General features: G+C 35.2%; 1 protein-coding gene across 1 annotated transcript in view; it reads right to left on the reverse strand.

Annotated features, from left to right (window-relative positions):
• The window catches only part of LOC121738823 (ATP-binding cassette sub-family G member 1-like), a 64,630-nt gene extending 45,375 nt beyond the window's left edge, over positions 1-19,255 (reverse strand). Inside the window, exon 1 of the mRNA XM_042131075.1 lies at positions 18,953-19,255. Coding sequence (XP_041987009.1) covers positions 18,953-19,157 — 205 coding nt within the window. The 5' untranslated portion in view covers positions 19,158-19,255. The remainder of the gene's footprint in view (positions 1-18,952) is intronic.
• Positions 19,256-19,817: the final 562 nt, after the last annotated feature.

A 19,817-nucleotide genomic window follows, 5' to 3' on the forward strand; every position in this document is an offset into this window, starting at 1 on the left:
AAAGGAAATAGACCCGACCCAAGTATTCAATCTAAATGTTAATTATACCAATTAATGTTATATTTTTTTATAAATTTAACTGTCATGTCAGGATAATTATAAAATATTATGCAATAATTATTATTGTGACCGCATCAAAATTATTGTTAAGTCCGAATACTGAGTGTCTACAGGAGTGAAGTACGTTTGAGTCCCCACTCAAAATTACAGACTCTATAGGGTCAGCACTCAGCAGCAATGTCTCTTTAAGCAGCTATCAGCAGATATATATCTCTTTATGGGGGTAAGAACTGGAGGTTTTAGAGAACTATCAATTTATTGGAAACTTTAAAAATTCTCTAATTTTGCGATTAAAGAGCAGCATCTTAAGAAGTTGAACACCCAAAGTCTTAAGATAAAGCATCCTCAAATATAATATAATATTTTATAACCTAAATTTAAGGTTATTCGCCACACCTACAGATTTAGGGTAATACAGCGGAACATAATAATTATAATAAAATACGGCCAGACCTAATAAACGTTTACAAAAACGATATTATAATTATTTATTTGAGAACTAAGAAAAACATAATTGCGTAACAAAAATTCAGATCGTACCCATAAATATATAATTATTAATCCAAGGTCTCAAACGCGGATCAATTAAAATCTACTACATAGGTACCCTAATTCTTGTTCCACATAAAATGATAATATGTTTATATGTACTTTATTTGTGCCAAGAATATAAAATCCCACCAAAAACATAAATGTAAAAAAGAAGAGCCAAGTTCAATACAAATATTATTCTTGGGTATGGCCTTCGCCGTAAAAAGAATGGATATTATATATATTATAATAGGACCTGCGAGATACATATATAATTATATACTCTAAATTTCATAACCACAGCTCATGTATTAAAGGAACCAAATAACATTATGAACAAATAATAGACTCTATTTCTTTGCTTTATTTAATATCTGTAACAATTACTGTTATTAAAAAATAATGTGAGATATTAAAGTAGATAGATCTAACTTGGCCAGTTTTCATTACATCAGTAATTTCATAGAGTTTTTGAAAATTTTAATTCTGATAAAAACTAGCCAAAAATATATATGAAATACAGCATTAAAACGTGGGAGAGCCGTGCTTCGGCACGAATGGGCCGGCTCGACCGGATAACTACTACGTTCTCACAGAAAACCGGCGTGAAACAGCGCTTGCGCTGTGTTTCGCCGAGTGAGTGAGTTTACCGGAGGCCCAATCCCCTAGCCCCTACCCTATTCCCTTCCCTACCCTCAACTATTCCCTTCCCTTCCCTTCCCTACCTACCTTGTTCGTGTAATATGACACACGGTGCTGCTCGCCAGTTCTGTTATACTTGAACTTGGATTGATACGCTACCGCGTGTCTAGATATTAAAACCACCTGCGGTTTGCCTTCAACTGTATACGTAGGGATATCCTGGATCTGTCGAACACAGGACTCATCTATCCGGGACTAATGTGATCAGTGGAAAAATATAGGCGACTTTATTGGCCATGAGTCATGACTCATGATTAACTGGGAATATTTAATGTCATCTATCATGAAATTTTGGTCGCTGCTTAGCATATTATGTCTGTTAACCACAAACATTTTTTTGTTGAGTTATGAATGCGGTCTTGTTCCAAAATTATGTAAAGAACACAACTGCATTCGTAACTCAAAACATATTTTTTGTGGGATGATACTCAAATCTTAACAGCGTCCATTTATAGATAGATAGATAATTATAATTTAATTAGTATCACAATGGAAAAGTTTGTGTGTAGTTTAAAAGCCAAATTAAAAAATTATTGTACCTCTTTATTGCCTGTACTGGGCGCGGTACACAGATCAAACATGTTGACTCATAACAAATTTTAATGATGTGTTTGGTGCTTAATATTATTATGATAGTTAGATACATTAGCAGCTGCTTCCAAAGGGCCTTCCCCTACGGAGATTCTGTAATTTGTCGTATTTAGAGCCTTATAAACTCATAATTTGAAGGCTATTATAAATAAATAATTGTTTAAAAAACTAAAAACACGCTTTTTATAGAAAAGCAAACTAAAAAATTTAAAATAAATTTTAATAAAAACAATTAAGAAGTGTTAAAAATTTCAATAAATATAAATTAATAGTGTGAATAAAAAAAATATTTAAGAAAAGCGTGGGGTGCATGCGTCAATAGTGGTAAGTAAAAATATTTTCTTATTTCTTCTTGTTACCACTTTTCTATACGCCAGTATAAATAAGTGATTAGACTAAAAAGTAAAAACATTTAATAGAATTCGTGGTACGAATCCACCCATACCGAAAAAGAATTGGCCGTTTCATACCATTCCAAGCATCACGGTATGAAACAGGCAATTCAAAAACAGTAAGTACTAAGTTTTTTTGAATTTTTATCATTTTATTTGCGTTAAATAACGTTTACGTATTGTAACAAAAGTAGCCAAAGAAAATCCACCCCTCTACCTCCCACACTCTTATCTTCATTACGCTCCTTTCTTTATCAGCACGCTGCACGTACGTTCGGGCTTTCCCCGAAAAGCGGGACTGAGCCTGTCCCGCGCGGGACATTTAATTTTGATGAAAAAATCGGGACGTCCCGCCAAAATCGGGACGTCTGGCAACGCTGTATGAAACGGGAACGACCCATTTTCTTGGTCGTGTTGCTCGTAATCAATAATGGAAAAGGCCATACACGGGACAATTATCGTAACGATTTATCTCAACGATGTTAAAATCGAACGACAAATTGTACCTGTGTAGCAATATCGCAAACGATTTTACGTTCAAAAGATCGATTGGACGAAGTTTTTGGTCTATGTTCATAGCCTTACTCGATAAACGAGCTATCTAACACTGAAATATTTTTTAAAATCGGACCAGTAGTTCCTGAGATTAGTGCGTTCAAACAAACAAACTCTTCAGGTTTATAATAATGTTCCGCGCGGCTTCGCTCACGTAAGTTAGGAATGTTACGGAAACCGTACATTTTTCCGCAAAAAAAAAGAAACCTATGTCCTTTCACGTGGTCTATCCTTCATGTGTGCCAAATAACAAAAAATAAATAATTTCCTCCGTTTTTTCCACACTTTCCTCTATTTTGTTCGCTCTTATTAGTCTAAGCGTGATAAAATATAGTCTATAGCATTCTCAAATGGGCTATCTAACACTGAAAGAATTTTTCAAATCGGACCAGTAGCACTTGAGATTAGCGCGTTCAAATAAGCCCTTTTAAATAATTTCCCCCTGTTTTTTCCACACTTTTCTTTATTTCTGCGCTCCTATTAGTATTAGCTTGAAGCGGCGCCGCCGCCGCCGCGGCGTGTGTGTAAACAGCCGGGGCTAGGGAATAACACCGTCGTCGTCGTTGGTCGCGTTATGTCAAGCCCAGCCTACAGATCAAAACCATTAAATTGTCAAAGTCTGAACAAATGACGTAGGTCCGTCAACTGCCTTCTTCGATGGTCCAATGCAAGTTGCAAAACATTGGCAATGTGGCCACTTAATTTCCATAACAAGTAACAACTCAATAACATAGGAATGACAGGATATTTAAATTTCTATTGTCACTTGTTTGCGTCATCGAATTATACAATACATTATGTACTGGTATAGTATGGGAGCCCTAGAATATTTTTTTTGTGACTAACAAGCAAATTTTTGTGAGTAGCTCTACATTTTGATACGACAAACAACATTTTTATTTTCGAAAAATCTCGAAAGTGGTAGCTAACAGAGATAGAAAGGATTTTATACTTTGACTTGATGGTCCTAAAATATGGATTGTTTTATTTGTAGGAGAAGGTTACTCTTAAATTATATAACTATTAGCCTACCAATATACAAAAAATCGGCCAAGTGCGAGTCGGATTCGCGCACGAAGGGTTCCGTACCGATACAAAGCAAAAATAGGCTAAAAATTGTGTTTTTTGTATGGGAGCCCCCCTTAAATTTAAATTTTATTTTATTATTATTAATTAATATAAAAGTAAACATATATAACAAAAGAATGTGTGAAAAATTCAAGTCCCTATCTCTTGCTATTATTAATATACTAGAGCGAAAAAGGCCGAAAAAATCACGTTTGTTGTGAGCCCACCGTAAATATTAATTTTATTTGTTTTCAGTATTTGTTTTTATAGCAGCAACAGATATACACAATCTGTGAAACTTTCAGAAGTCTAGCTATAGCGGTTTTTGAGATACAGTCTGGAGACAGACAGACGGACAGACAACGAAGTCTTAGTAATAGGTTTTTACCCTTTGGGTACGGAACCCTAAAATCAGCTGGTTAGGGTTCCGTTTTAGGGTTCTGTTATTGACAAAACTTGGTTGACTACTGTACCCTAAAACGGAACCCTAACCAGCTGATTTTTTGTATATTGGTAGGTTAATAGTTATATATTTTAAGAGTAACCTTGACCTACTTAAACAATCCATAAAACAGTCGAAGTATGAAATCCTTTCTATCTCTATTAGCTACCACTCTCGAGATTTTTCAAAAATAAAAATGTTGTTCGTCTTATAAAAATGTAGCTACTCACAAAAAATTAGTAATCACAAAAAAATTGTTCTCGGGCTCCCGTACTAGCATTTTAGTAACGTCTACACCCTACAACCCAAACAAAATATACTTATATAATATTACAAATTACAATAGAATTGTGCCAATTACTAGATTCTTGCTTGTACGCGATTCCGCGATTTAGAATAACCATACACGGTTATTACTTTTTTAACGGGCAAAAAAACATAAAGTGAATATACCTAGCGGAATAGAGAAACAAAGGCCTGAGCCAGAGAGATGTCACTATGAGTAACACTGCGTGGTAAAAAGAGACGTGTGATACATGACAGCAGCTTTCTTTTTTTGACGTCCAGTCGGCACGTGCCGCACGCTGACAATTTAATGTCATAGAATTCATGTTCAATCATGCTTGTGTAAGTGTATACGTACACATATTTTTCACACAGATGAAAACCAATTTTGGTTACGTTTGACAGCTCGAGATTGTTGCTCTATTCCGCTAGGTATATTACTTTATGCAAAAAACATAAGCAATCCAGCCTACGTCAGGACGTCCGCGTCTTCCGGTTGTGTCATCTAGCAACACCGGACTTCCTTCACCTCTGTTCATTGAACCCATCCCTGCAGGGATGCAAAAATTTATTTTCTTCAACGTAATTTAACTTTTTTATTTAATTTTAATTTTTATTTAACTTATAATATTTTTACATTTTACTTACATCTAACGTCTTACAGTTCACAAGTTTTAAGTGATTAACACAAACATGCTAAATACTTATTGATGCAATAATTGTAGATATTTCGCGAGTTAAATTATGTGAATATTTAAGTCTCAGTTAAACTACTATCTACCTACTTTCATTCAGTGTGTACTGTGTAAGGACTTTTATTAGTATCAGCACAGAATATAATATGTATATTAGTGTATCAGGCTCATGGCATGGTACTGAGTACTGACACACTAATACCTACTGTCATTCAGTAGTGTAACTTGGCCGGTTGCCCTATATACTTACTGAAACTAATATTATAAAGGCGAAAGTTTGTTTGGATGTATGGATGTATGGATGTTTGTTACTCTTTCACTCAAAAACTACTGAACGGATTTGAATGAAACTTTACAATAACATAGCTTATACATCAGAATAACACATAGGCTACAATTTTAACCCACTTTCAAAATGGGGGAGGTGTTATGTTCGTTTTCTTATGTTCAACGATTACTCCGCTGTTTGTCAACCGATTTTCAAAATTTTTCTTTTGGTATGTAGGGTATCATCCCAATTTCGCAATATTCACAAAAGTGGTGATCTGATGAAGGATCAATAAGTAATCGATGGAACTCCTCAAAATTTATAAGGAAACATGTGGTGACTTCGGAAGATTTTGCACCGAGGTATACCTTTTTTTTATGAAGTAGGGGGGCAAACGAGCAAACGGGTCACCTGATGGAAAGCAACTTCCGTCGCCCATGGACACTAGCAGCATCAGAAGAGCTGCAAGTGCGTTGCCGGCCTTTTAAGAGGGAATAGGGTAATAGGAGAGGGAAGGGAAGGGAATAGGGGAGGACAGGGAAGGGAATAGGGTAGGGGATTGGGCCTCCGGTAAACTCACTCACTCGGCGAAACACAGCGCAAGCGCTGTTTCACGCTGGTTTATCTGGTATACCGTGGTTCGGAAGGTGCTGAGAGAAGTCCTGATTCTTTATAGATACAAGTTTGGGAGTTTCAGCGTTGTTTTAAGAACGGAAAGCATATGCTACTATGCAAATTACATTCATCATCATCATCACCACTACCATATTATACTATGCATCGTCCCATGGTTATCAAGCGTTATTTAAAAAAAAATTATACCCCTAATATTATTAACCTGAAGAGTATGTTTGCTTGAACGCGTTAATCTCAGGAACTACAGGTCGTACTATTTAAAAACTTATTTCAGTGTTAGATAGCTCATTTATCGAGTAAGACTATAGGCTTTATATAATATTATCACGCTAAGACTTATACGACCGAGGAAATTAAGGTAAATGTGGGAAAATATTAGAAATTACGAACTACTAGAGCAATTTTTATGGCAATATTTGGCACATATGTAGAGTAGACCAAGTGAAGTGAGTAGGGACATAATCTATTTTTTATATGGGAAAATGTACGGTTTCCGTAAAATTCCTAATTTACGCGGGCGAAGCCGCGCGCGACTGTAGGTATTTATTTCAGTACTAGATAGTACTGAAATATATGATGTACATTACTACAAAAACTACCAACGAAAATTGGTTCGAACGAGATCTAGCCAGTAGTTTTTTTTTATACGTCATGAGTTGTTAACCTTCATTAAATCAACTCAAATATGAAAAAAAATCAAAAACCTCTTAATTACATAAAAATAAACATTATTGCTGCTGCGGAACCCTTCTTGGGCGGTTTTATTAAATCTATGTATAATTAAAATAAGATTTTTTTATTAAGTACGTTATTTACAAGATTTGTGTACTAGATAATATTATACTTAATATTATTGACATCTAATCAATGACTAACCAATTAGGTTCCGGATTTAAAATAACTATTCGAGCATGAATCATAATACGGTCACGTGACATGTGGAACGGAAAAAAGTCAGAAAATTGACACACTACCTTAATCCTTATGATGAGGAAAAATGTTATTGTTTTGATGACGTTTGGAATGTAGAATGTAGGCACTTATGTAAAGTGTACCACGGATAAGGAAATAAGCCCCATTAATTTGTGAATAGAGGCGAGAAACAATTATAATTAGTCAAAAACATGCCACGATGCTTATTTGTTTTGACTTTTTATATAGGACGTGTTTTTTTTTCGAACAATATAATGAGAAGTTAATGAATACTGGTCAGGTTCAACGTACACGATCGTTGATACCGGTTCGTGATAATGACTCGCCTTTGGAGCCTTAGACGGTGCTGCCAACCTTGAAATAGTTTCGCTGTAGAAAAGTGAATCGATAGGATTATAATTTATACAGGATCTCGCCTGGCCATTCTGCATGCATATATATATATACAGGGTGTAACAAAAATAAGTGATAATACTTTAGGGTGTGTACGTGCTTCTTGTACAGAGTTCACCGTGAAAATAGCAGCGCTGAAAGACCAAAATTTTTTTTCACTTTGTATGGGGAATCTCGTGACGCTCGGGCGCTTGCCCATACAAAAGTGAAAAAATTTTTTCGTCTTTCAGCGCTGCTACTTTCACAGTGAACTCTCTACAAGGAATACGTACACACCCTAAAGTATTAACACTTATTTTTGTTACACCTTGTATATATATATATATATATATATATATATATATATATATATATATATATATATATATATATATATGCATGCAGAATGGCCAGGCGAGATCCTGTATCCTGTATATATATATGTATTTACTAACTGTGTTTTTTCTCAAATAGCTTACGTATCTGATATCTCATTAGCTATTACATGTAAAAATAAGTTTTAATTTTTAAAAGCTAAAGACTTCTCGACCGTCAATCATTACTATAACTCAAACTTCCTGTAAATCCCTGACCAAACTAAATCAGCCAAGTGGTTTTGGAGGTTAATCGCTACGGGAAGGAAATCATAAGTATAGAACCACGTGAACAGTAATGTCAATGTCATCATTTTATTCTGGAAATCGGTGGAACGTTTTTTTCGGTACCTATTTGAAAGTTACCCGATGTTCCGTGGACCAGTTTAATTTTAGAGGGCGCCCTCGGAGGTCGTAGGTGCACGCTTTCGCTGCTTTTGTTTACAAAGCAATATTCGAACTCACCAACGCCAACGCGGTTTCGTAAAATATAAAAATGCCAAGAAATCCTTGAATTTGGCATTCATAAGATACATTTCATGCCAAACCGATATTGGCAAGAATATGATATACGAGCGTTAGTTCCGGAGGTACGCAGGCCGCAGCGACCCAGCCATCTTTGGTTCCTTCCGTGTTGTATTGAAGCCCTAAACCATTCATTTCGCCTTGATTGGCGTAAGGCAAAACATGTTTGCATTCTGTGTCAATGTTGAATATGTAGGTATTTATATATTATTTAGTAAGACAATCTATATATTAATACGTGAGAGAAAAAGTTTGTAACCCTTTTTACGAAAAATGGGGAAACGTAGGTGCATGAAATTTCGCACAGTTATAGTTTATATGGTGAAGGAGTGCATCGAGCTAATATTATTTTAAAATTATGCTTTTATCATATATATTTTTAACAAATAAAACGTTACACACACTACGACACTACTACTAGGAAAAATGACCGATTTTTGAGTGACAAGCCTATACATACGAATTATACTCTTATTTATGGTTGAAGTCTGTTGACAACAAGTTGACTAATTGAAAATGGATTATTGTTTTTTTTTTATTTAATTTTAGATACTATTAGACAATGCTTAAACGGCCAGTCTGAAATCAGCTGAGTCCCAGAGACAAGAATTGAAAAAAATTACGATGAAGTCAATATTTTTTACAAAATAGTAGTAGTCCTAATGTAAGTAGTAAAGTCGAATTTCGACCATTGGGCGATCTCTAGTATCAGTAAATAAATCATTGTTTGCAAAATTGATACGATCGGAAAGAGAATAAGTAGTAATGTTTATACACGATGTTTAAAACTCTTACCCCCTTACTAATAAACGCTGTATAAGCTTTGAATAGTTATACAGTGTTTTGTCTTCTTCAATCTAATGTAATGTAAAAATGTCACTTGTGTGACAGGAACAAAACACTGTGTAACTATTCAAAGCTTTTTGCGTTTATTAGTAAGGAGGTCATTGTTTTGGACTTTGCAATAAGTTGATGTGGGTTTCCTTTAGTAGGAAAAACTGGGTAATGTGGTAATGGGACTTGCAACACTGGTTATCATCTAGCTTTTACAGACTCCTCATAGTGTTAAGTCCTATTGTAATAATAATAATAATTTAAGCATAACATAGTGTAAGCAGATAACTATCAAGTTGTCACATCGTTCTAGGTATGCCTGAAATAATGTTTTTATTTCAGGGTTGAAGAAAAATTTTGAAGATAATTGGGTCAGAAGAAAAAAACCCTCGACAAAAATTATCATTTTCTTTAAACCAACAGACTATGGTGTCCGTCTGTTTTATTTCGGGAAGACTTGGAGATTTCAAGTCATACATAAAATTGCATGTTATATTGTCATCAATACACAGCCCCCTTAGACAAAGTATCTTTCGTTAAAAACGATAACGAAATTCGTTATCAAAATACTAATGTCAAATCCCATACATTTTGATAACGAATTTGGTCATCGTTTTTAACGAAAGGGACTTTGGCTTTGGCCTCAGGACGGGCAATGTCTTAGTGCCCTTTGGAAATTACCAATGGAATTTAGCAAGAAAGCGTACGACAAAGGACACTCTGTCATCTGAATCACTGTTGTTTCGTTGCAGTCCAGCAATGACCCTTCGGCCGTTCAGTCGAATATAACATCTTTGTATAACACCAAGTTCTTCGAACTGTAACAAAAGGATAACGGTAACATAAACAGTTTTAGGGTTTTGTACTCGAAGGATAGAAAGGGACCAGACAACTCAGTAACAATTCTTTTCTGTCTATCGGACTGTCCGATCGTTTGTCTGTAACAAAGCTGTAATCGGTAGTAGCTAGACGACGCTAGTTATATTATAATGGTTGCTGCTACTATTTAAAAAAATCTTATTTAAATGCTATCTCAGTTACCTACCACAAGCATGTTTTTCATTCGCAGCCCTACGAGTATGCGAATCATTCGTACGGACATGTTTAAAATGTTTTCGCAATAAACTTTGTAAGATATTGATCATAGTGCATTCATTGATTTCACATATTATTAACAATCTTAAGAGACCGTAAATCATAAACTAAGCTGTATAATATGGATGTTGTGACGGTGTTGCTGGGTGACGTCGTATACAATTGGCAATTATACTAACGTATTCTATGAATGCATATGATTAGTTTTACACTGAGACATCTCCGGCTTTATATTATAATTTATAAAGCGGAGTATAAATTATATTCGGGCAAGACTAAGGTATAATTTATGTAAAACAGGTATGTAACCTGTATGAATGCACGTCAGAACTATCAAGTTTTGAGGTTGATTGTGTTGCCACATTGTGAACGGGACGTAAACTGTGGATGTATAGACCTAGGCATCACCAGCTTTTGTTGCTTGACTTGCTTCACTTGCTGCCTTACGTTATGAATATAGCCTGGCATTCGAAAATTGTATGGCCAAAGTTGCCACGACTGAGCAATCTGACAATAAATACAGAATATCGCAGTGCAATAATTTTACGAGTCCCATAAAGTCTGTTTATACTCTAATAGAGCAATTTTTCTTAGACAGGACCTTCAACTACTCTAACGACCACGCCCACGTCTATAATCTTATATCTTTAAACGAGCAATATTTATATATATATATATATATATATATATATATATATATATATATATATATATAATTGGAATCTCGGAATCGGCTCCAACGATTTTCATGAAAAATTTTCAATGTTAGCTCATTATTTAGGAAGTCTATATGCTATATTTTATCACGCTAAGACTAGAGGAGCGAAGAAATAGAGGAAAGTGTGAAAAAAAAATGGGGAAAATTATTTGAAAGGGCTTATTTGAACGCGCTAATCTCAGGAACTACTAGTCCGAACTCCGATTTAAAAAAATCTTTCAGTGTTAGATAGCCCATTTATATAGAAAGGCTATGGCTATATTTTATCACGCTAAGACTGATAGGAGCGAAGAAAGTCGGTCAAAAAGGATCTCTGTAGAATGAAGGGGATAAATAATTAATAAGCGTGTAAATAACGTAAAAATATATAAATAATTAATAAGCCTACTGCAGGCTTTAAGTGTCTGATACGATTTTAAAACTATTTTACGGCCAAATTCTAAGTTTCTTGACATTTAGTATTCATTTATTTGGTCTCAAATAGGTTATGACCTAGGCTATGTAAAACGATGAATAAATTATTAAGGTTATTCTTTAAGGTAACTGAATAAAGACAATGAATTATTTAATATTTGAAAATAAGAATACATTAAATCAAAAATTTAGAGACACAAAAATCTCAACTTCCCTTTAAAAAGTAAAAAAATAATAATATAAAATAAATTCCTAAAGTAACTACCTAAAAGTAATTATTATTAAAAAAAACGTCCAAGTGCGTCTCAGGCTACACCCATTATAGGGTTCCGTAGTAGTCCATAATAATGTGAATATTTATAATAATAATAATAAATCGGGCTTTGGCCCACCACACATTCCCACCACTGTATCTCCTGTGTCGCCAGGATCGACAGCGGTATCCAACCACGAAAACCCTTTGATATGATCTCAGGGAGCCCGAGGGACATGCTAAAGCTGTCTTAGGACCCGCAACGAAATTAATCAGAAGAAAATAGGAGGAGTAGGAAGAAATCCAGATTCCCTCCCCAATATAAAGCGGGAGACAGCACAAAGTTGCAGTGACCGAAAGTCAAATAACTGAAGGGGAGAAGCACCACGGGAATAAACGTTAATAATAATAGTGACTACTACGCTAGAGCTAAATTAATTTATTGTGTTAGACTGTTGCCAATAGTAATTGTGACAAAAACGCTTGAAGGCACGGAAGTTCCTAGCGCTGTCCACGAGATCACGGTAGTATGCGACACCAGATGTGCAGAGTAGGTTGTTTAGCATTGTAGTTCTTTTGTCCTGCCAGAGACTGCACTCCCAGAGAACATGATGAGCTGTTTGTTCAAACATGTTGCCTTCGGTCGAGCACTCGCACATGGGTTACCAGATTAAATCCGTAGAGTTTGGCCTTAATATTTCCATGACCGGTCAGGAATTGAGAAACGCAGTGATTAATATCCATCCAATGATTGGATAGTCGTTCACTAATATTAGGGAAAAAATTATAAAGATGTCGCCCTTTGGTGGAACAGTCCCAAGTCGTCTGCCATTCGGAGATTAGGCTTTGCAAAGAGTTTTCTAAAGGTTCAAACAATCTTGTTATTTTATTTCTATCGCGAGCGCTTGAAAAGAACGGGTTGTCAATGTTTTTGTTATGATAGTACATTGTCGCACGACGCTGAATCTCAAGGTCAACGGGTAAAACCCCGGCTAACCCGGGCAAGGCTTCGGTGCTTGTGGTTCTGTAAGCTTTGCACAAGAATATAAGAGCAAGACGTTGGCTTTGTAGCAACTTGCGACGAGCCACGCCGATAGTTGCTCTGTCGGCCCACACGGGGGCCCCGTAGCAAATGCTACCAAGGTAAGTAGCAGTGTAAATTAATTTTAGGGTTTTGAATGAGAGGCCCCATGTCGACGTAGATATTTTGGTAAAGGAGTAAAAGTTGCGTTTCGCTTTCTCACCGGTTTGAATTATATGCTCTAAAAATGTAAATTTATTTTCTAAGTAAAGACCAAGATAACAGAGTGACTGTTTGCGTTTAACGTTAATATTGTCAAGTTTAATGCTAGGGGAAGATATAAGGGAACCTTTTAAAAGAATTTGGTAAGTTTTTTGCGCGGCGAATTTCAGACGATTACGCTTACCCCAGTCAGATATTAAATTAAGACTACTGTTGGCTTTAGACTCAATTTCGGAACGCGAGTTTGCTTGAACGATAAGAAACCCGTCATCGGCGTAACCAACTAGTATACAAAGCGGTGGAAGTGGAAGACTTAACAAATCGTCGAATCCGATGTTCCATAATTTAGGCGAAATTACCGATCCTTGAGGGCAGCCGCACGTTAAATCTTTGACATGTGTACAATGTCCTAGACGTTAGAAAAGTAAGAATGTATTATTGAATAAATATTGCAGTAACACCCTCGATTTTTTAGTTTTAATAGCACCATCGGCCACCAGGCATGGTCGAAGGCCCTGGAAATATCTAATGAAATGGCGACCACGTATTTAGTTTCCGACAAATTAACTAATTTTCTTACTTCTAACGCCGCGTCACGCTTTAGGTATTAATTTTATGCAACCGGAACTCCAAATTTTTGGAAATATACCTTCTGCGATACATCTGTTGTAAACATATAGAATCGATGAATTGGCCGCTAAACACGCTTGCTTTATCATAATATTCGATATTTTATCCTCGCCCGCAGATTTTTTTATAGGCAAAAGGTTTACTATTTTAATAAACTCCTCCGGGGTTAGTAAATCTGCGACCGGTGTATGAATTCGGTCTAACATTCTACTCCTAATGCCGCGATGGTGTTCATCATCCAAGGAGGGCTCGTCGTCTGGGATGAGAACGTTTAGATATGCCTTCGCCGTTTCCTCTAAACTGCAAGTGTAAGAGTTGTTAATTTTAATATTTGAGAAAATGTTTGGCTCATTACTACTACTGGGTTTAAGCTCGTGATATAAAGAGGACCAGGAATCCTCTTTATCCAGTCTATTAGCGGCATTCTTGCATAATAATAATAAAAATAGACTATTACTCAATAACTTATTTAAAGTCTTCTTAGCCGTGATAGTTTTCATTTTAAATTCAGCATATTTCTTACTCCCGCATTTTTTTTCATATTTTGATGGAAATATGAGTGTCCTCAGTGTCCAGTGTCCCCCCCTTCTACCAGCGTAGAAGGTGGGGACACTGGGCTATCTAATCCAACAATAACCTAAAAGGTCGCGAAAGAAAAATTCACCCCCGCTTGATGTGTAGAGGAGGTAAGTACCTACCATATTATTTTTAAAGATTTTATATACCATTTTGTCAGCATCATTAGATAATATGTGCATTCATGGCTTTGTAGGCCCTATAGTATCTGAGAAAAAAAGCGGACAGACAGATGGACGGACAGACCGAAACTATAAGGGTTCCTTGTTGACCATGGAACCTAAAAAATACTTCGCGTTGGAGACCGCTCCTAATTTCTCTTATATCTTTAAACGAGCAATTCTTGTAAATATATATAATTGTAACCTCGGAATCGGCTCAACGATTTTCATGAAATTTAGTATATAGGGGGTTTCGGGGGCGATAACTCGATCTAGCTAGGAATCATTTTCAGAAAATGTCTTTTTATTCGTGTTTTATCGATAATCGATTAACTGAAAAATATGACTCTTCCTGACATCTATTGGCAAATAATAATAGTATTTTGTTAGCAACTAATTGTTTTAACGACCAGCAGATGGCGTTATTAAGTAACACGAGTCAATGAGTGTTTGCTAATTAACCGAGCAAAGCTCGGTCATCCAGGTACTAATTATATTTATTCTTTTCCGGCGTGTGGCGCGAGTTTAATTAGTTAGGTTAAGTTAGTAATTAAATAAGGTCTACGAATAATAAAAACATGTACTTTGAGATTAATTTTATTTCATTATTTATTGCGTCGGGGGTTAAAAATGAATCTTATCTAAATTGGTAATCTTGACTACCTAATGTATTACAATTGGTCGGTGTTCAATAGACTGTTACGTTCCAATGTAAATTTTGTTACAAAAATAAATTAATATAATATTTAAAGAAAAGTTTATTTTTATAACATGCGTATCAAGTAAATAATTTATTAATACGCATGTTATAAAAAAATAAGTTATATTAAGTAAGTATGTGATTGTAAATATTAAAATACGAGTCATCACTGTGACAAGACATAATCGATTTAAATATTATAAGTTATTCGTAGTTTATTTGTTATAAAAGTACCCACTACCTACTGATGTTCGGATTTAAATTTCAAATTGAAAATACGACCTGTATCGCCCGCTGAGCAAACTTTGGCCGAGGCACTAACTAACAATAGGCTTGATGACTATTTTTTTTTCTTATTGGTAATTGAATGACCCTTAAAAAATAGAAACATCGCTGAAATAATGACTCCGATAGCTTAAAAATTCACCAAGATATGACAATTCAAACATCTCATAAAATAGACCTGCCCGAAACGCTCCATACAAAGTGCTACGAAATGACGTCACTCTTTCGTAGTTTGTATGCATTGGGAGAGAATTTTGTTCGATAGGTATATTAAATATTGCGTTTATGAAAGTGGTTTTGTAACAAAAGTTGCTTTTAATTGCATAAGTTATCGAATGGTATACAAATATTAAGAAATATAATTGAAAAAAAAAATCGACTTGATTATCCAACTTTGAAGGCGCATAACAAAAAAAAAATACAAATGCTATCGAGCTGAAATTTAGGGAACACTTATTTTTTACCGTGATTTCTTTATTTTATTAACAAAATTCGCTAATCTTTGACCTTGTCATCATCCCTATTTGCGGAAATGAATTCTGTAATGAAAATTATTGAAAAATCGTTATTCGATAGCAGAGATTTATAAATTTTACGATAATTTTCCTCCTTCATTTAGATTTTAGCACATGTTACTATGACACCACTCGTCTGTAAATCTGTAACATTAGTGAAAACTGAAATATTACTGCCGAAGGTGTTCAATGAATGAAGCGACTCCAAAATGAACAACCGGGGTGAACCATCTTGTATTTTTGAAAATGTAGCTAGGTAAGAGATTTGGCGGTACAGTACTTAGCTAGCTACCAGAGCTTGATAGTGCCCAGGTCCAGGACAAGAAGAATGGCAAGGGGGAAAACCTCCGGTGCACCGAGCTGGTGGGAGTCCGACATACCCCTGCTGCCCTCCCCCGGGGCGGTGGGGGTATGACTAATGCATTTCCTCTTCTTGCCGGATTTATATTTTTATAAGTGTAGGTCATTTTATTTTCGCCGTCCCATGTACGAAATCTGCCGCCCGCCCAGGAGTCAGGTCGCTGCCGCCCACCGAGGACGCTGCCGCCCCTAGGCCGCGACCTATACGGCCTTTTCAAAAATCCAGGACACTCCTTACCAAAAAAAGGTCCGAGATAAGGCAACACGCATGAAGCTAATTAAGTTATAACTAAGGCTTCTACAATACGAGCATAAAACTACGCTATTCATATTAGTTGGGGAGGGGAAGAGGGGATTTCGGGAGCAGCTCGAGCGCGTCAGTTTAAGCTTGTGTTGACTTCCAACATGTGTCAAGTTATCAGGGTGTAGAAATCAGATTTCTCACGTGGTGGGTTAATTTTTTTTATATTGAAATGTCATCGGATCAGTCTGATTAGGATAGGGTATGCTTAGTATACCCCAAAGAAGCTTCCATATAAAGCACTGACGATTCAAAGGTTAAGTAAACATTTTAAAATATAAAAAAATAAAGCTTCATATTTTTCTAACTAAGCTTCGCAGATATTTTATTTTAGTTACAAAAATATGAAGCTTTATTTTTTTTATATTTTAAAATATCCCAGAGGTCCCAGATAGGGGCCATTAAAAATTTTAGTCCTTGTTGTCTAAAAATATATATTTATATCTGACATAAATAAGCAATTTCCTAAATATATTTTCTTTTTCAAAACTTTAAAATGGCTGCAGTTTCTGAACCCACCACTAAAATTAAGAGCCCATATGACCCTAACTTGACTACATACTTTAACCTAGATCTCAAAATCTGTAAGGTCTAGAAAACTGTTTTTTTGACACAAGTAACTTCAGTTCATGAAGATTAAATATGCTCAAGACGAAAACACGATTACTCAAAAAATGCTCGATAGTTTCTTTTTTACAAAAAACCTTGTTTTAGACACATTTTTGCTTGGATCTTCGAAGTTTGCTGTCTTTTCTTTAATATTTTTTAATATCTAAAAAGGTATTGATAAAACCTAAATTTGCTCAAAACACTTTTTTCATAATCATTATAGTTCGTCTTTTATTCAAGTAAAACTAACTCAGCGATGAATCCGCGCCGTCCTTTTTCACCTGGCATATGAAAGACGGGCGTGAGTGTGAAGAGAGAAGGACGATGTTTGATTTTTAGAGTCAGGTGAGCTCTTAAAAACGTTTTTTTTATCAGCTTTAACCCTAGCTATTTTTCTTTCACTTTTATTCTGAAATACATACTGACAATTATGTCGAAGAATTACTCTTCTCATGAGTACGAGCACCTTCGCAATCCTTAAACTAATGAACAAAGTTTTCTCATTCAGCCTGGCCCCCGCGATGTACGCCATATTATTTAACTTTCTGACCACTAGCGGTTTCCAAATTCACTTTACGCTTAACATAATTGTTTTTATATTGTAATGTAACATAGGCTCATAATTGTTTTTTTTAATAATGCAACTATAATTACATTTTTATTTTTTTATAAGAATAATAATTTGCCGTAATTAAAAACGAAATGAGCGTTTAATTTCGCATAACACATTTTCACTAATGTTTGAGGTTACTCGAGAGGTAATCGTTGTTTTTATGAATTTTACTAGTTTTATAGTTACTTAATCTACTTTTTTGTTTTGAAATTAAGATCTTTGAAAAACTTGCTTTTTCAATAAAACATACTAAGTATTTTTTTTTTAAAAGTAGAAAATATTTTTCAGAAAAGCAAACTAAAAATCTACCTGATTCGAAAGATTGATGTGCTAACATAATATTATGATAGTTTTTTACTATAAATTTGTTAGGAATGTACGGTTAAATATAACAAAAAATACAGACATAAAATAAAAAAATCAAATGCGTAGATAGGTAACTTTAAAAACATTTCTAAGCTTTCTTTTTTATATTTAAGTTATTTTAATTTTAATCTCAATAATTTTTCGACTATCTGAACCTAGATACTTGTTTTTTTTTAAATTGGCGTCTACCCTAACGCCAATTTTAAAAAACAAAAGTATCTAGGTTCAGATAGAAAGACAAAATCACAATCATACATCTAATAGGTTCAGATAGAAAGGTTCAGATAAAAAGATAAAATTTATTCTTAAAAATTTTAAGAATAAATTTTAATAATTTATTAGATATTTAAATAATTAAATAATAACATCACTATCAATTTAGAAAAAAAATCATATGATTCCATTTGAATTTTGAGCAGTTCCCTCGATTACTCATGGATCCCATCATCAGATCACCACTTTTCTGAACATGGTACCAAATTGAAGTAATACCCTATACAACAAAACAAAAATTTTTAAAATCGGTTCACAAACGGCGGAGTAATCGTTGAACATACATAAAAAAATATATATATCCACAGCCGGACGTATAACCTCCTCGTTTTTGGAAGTCGGTTAAAAAGTGGGTAGATACCAGCCTTTCTACCTCATATTTATGCGCAATTGCTAAAAATGGAAATATAGATTACATTTCAGACCATGAAACTAATAACAATATCCTGTTATGTGTATTTGTTTAGAAGTTCTTGACATTTTAGAGGTCCAATTTCGAAAGAATTAAATATTCGTCCATATTGCAATACAATTGTGCAAAATTGATATCGGTATTTGAATAATGTTAAGTACTTACTTTTTCCCGAGTTAACGGTGAACCCGACGTCTTCGAAGCCGACATGCACGGGGGGTCTTATGGCCAACCGGTTCAGAGCTTTTAGGGTGGATCCAGCCCTCTCCAGTGCTGCCACGGACCACCGATTGCTGTCCTTGTGGCTGGAGGTAATGGAATCTGTAGCTTCGAATCCGTTGACCCGGCGAACTAGCGGTACATTGGCCATGATTTACAATAAAAAAAACTTTAAAACACTCGAACTAAATCGAACTAAATTTATACATTTATCACAGCGCGGGCGCCGGTGACGCGCGAAACACTCGAACGACACTGGCAGACTAACCCACTCGCACAAAATTAATTTACGTAAAATACCTCCGGGCGGATTATATTTTTTAATAAATAATTATGCTAATATTAATCGTTTCATATAAGTAGCGGAAATTTTTAAGATTTATTTTGTTGCTGTATTTATGCACTAGCATTAAAGCATTAATTTACATATTAGGCATAACGATAAATATTACTTTAATACGAGATACATAGACACTCGAAAGTAGGGTTGCTAATTCTATATCCAGTTATACCGCATTTATACATTCGCACGAATAGCGAGGCAAATCACGAGGCGAATGGCGAACACGAATGTGTAAACAGTGCGCTCGCTATTCGCCTCGCACTTCGCCTCGCTATTCGTGGCATTCGCGTTGCGAGCGGTTTTTCGGGCGCGAATCAAAGGGCACGAATAGCGAATACGAACTTACTGTTTACACATTCGTCTGCATTCAGTTGACAGCTAGCGTCCGACCCTACAGGACGTGTACATAGCTGAACATACATATTTGACTTAAGTACACTGTACTGAAAATAAGCCTATTTTTATATT

The sequence above is a fragment of the Aricia agestis genome, chromosome 2, assembly GCF_905147365.1.
Source record: "Aricia agestis chromosome 2, ilAriAges1.1, whole genome shotgun sequence".
Taxonomy (NCBI): Eukaryota; Metazoa; Arthropoda; class Insecta; order Lepidoptera; family Lycaenidae; genus Aricia; species Aricia agestis.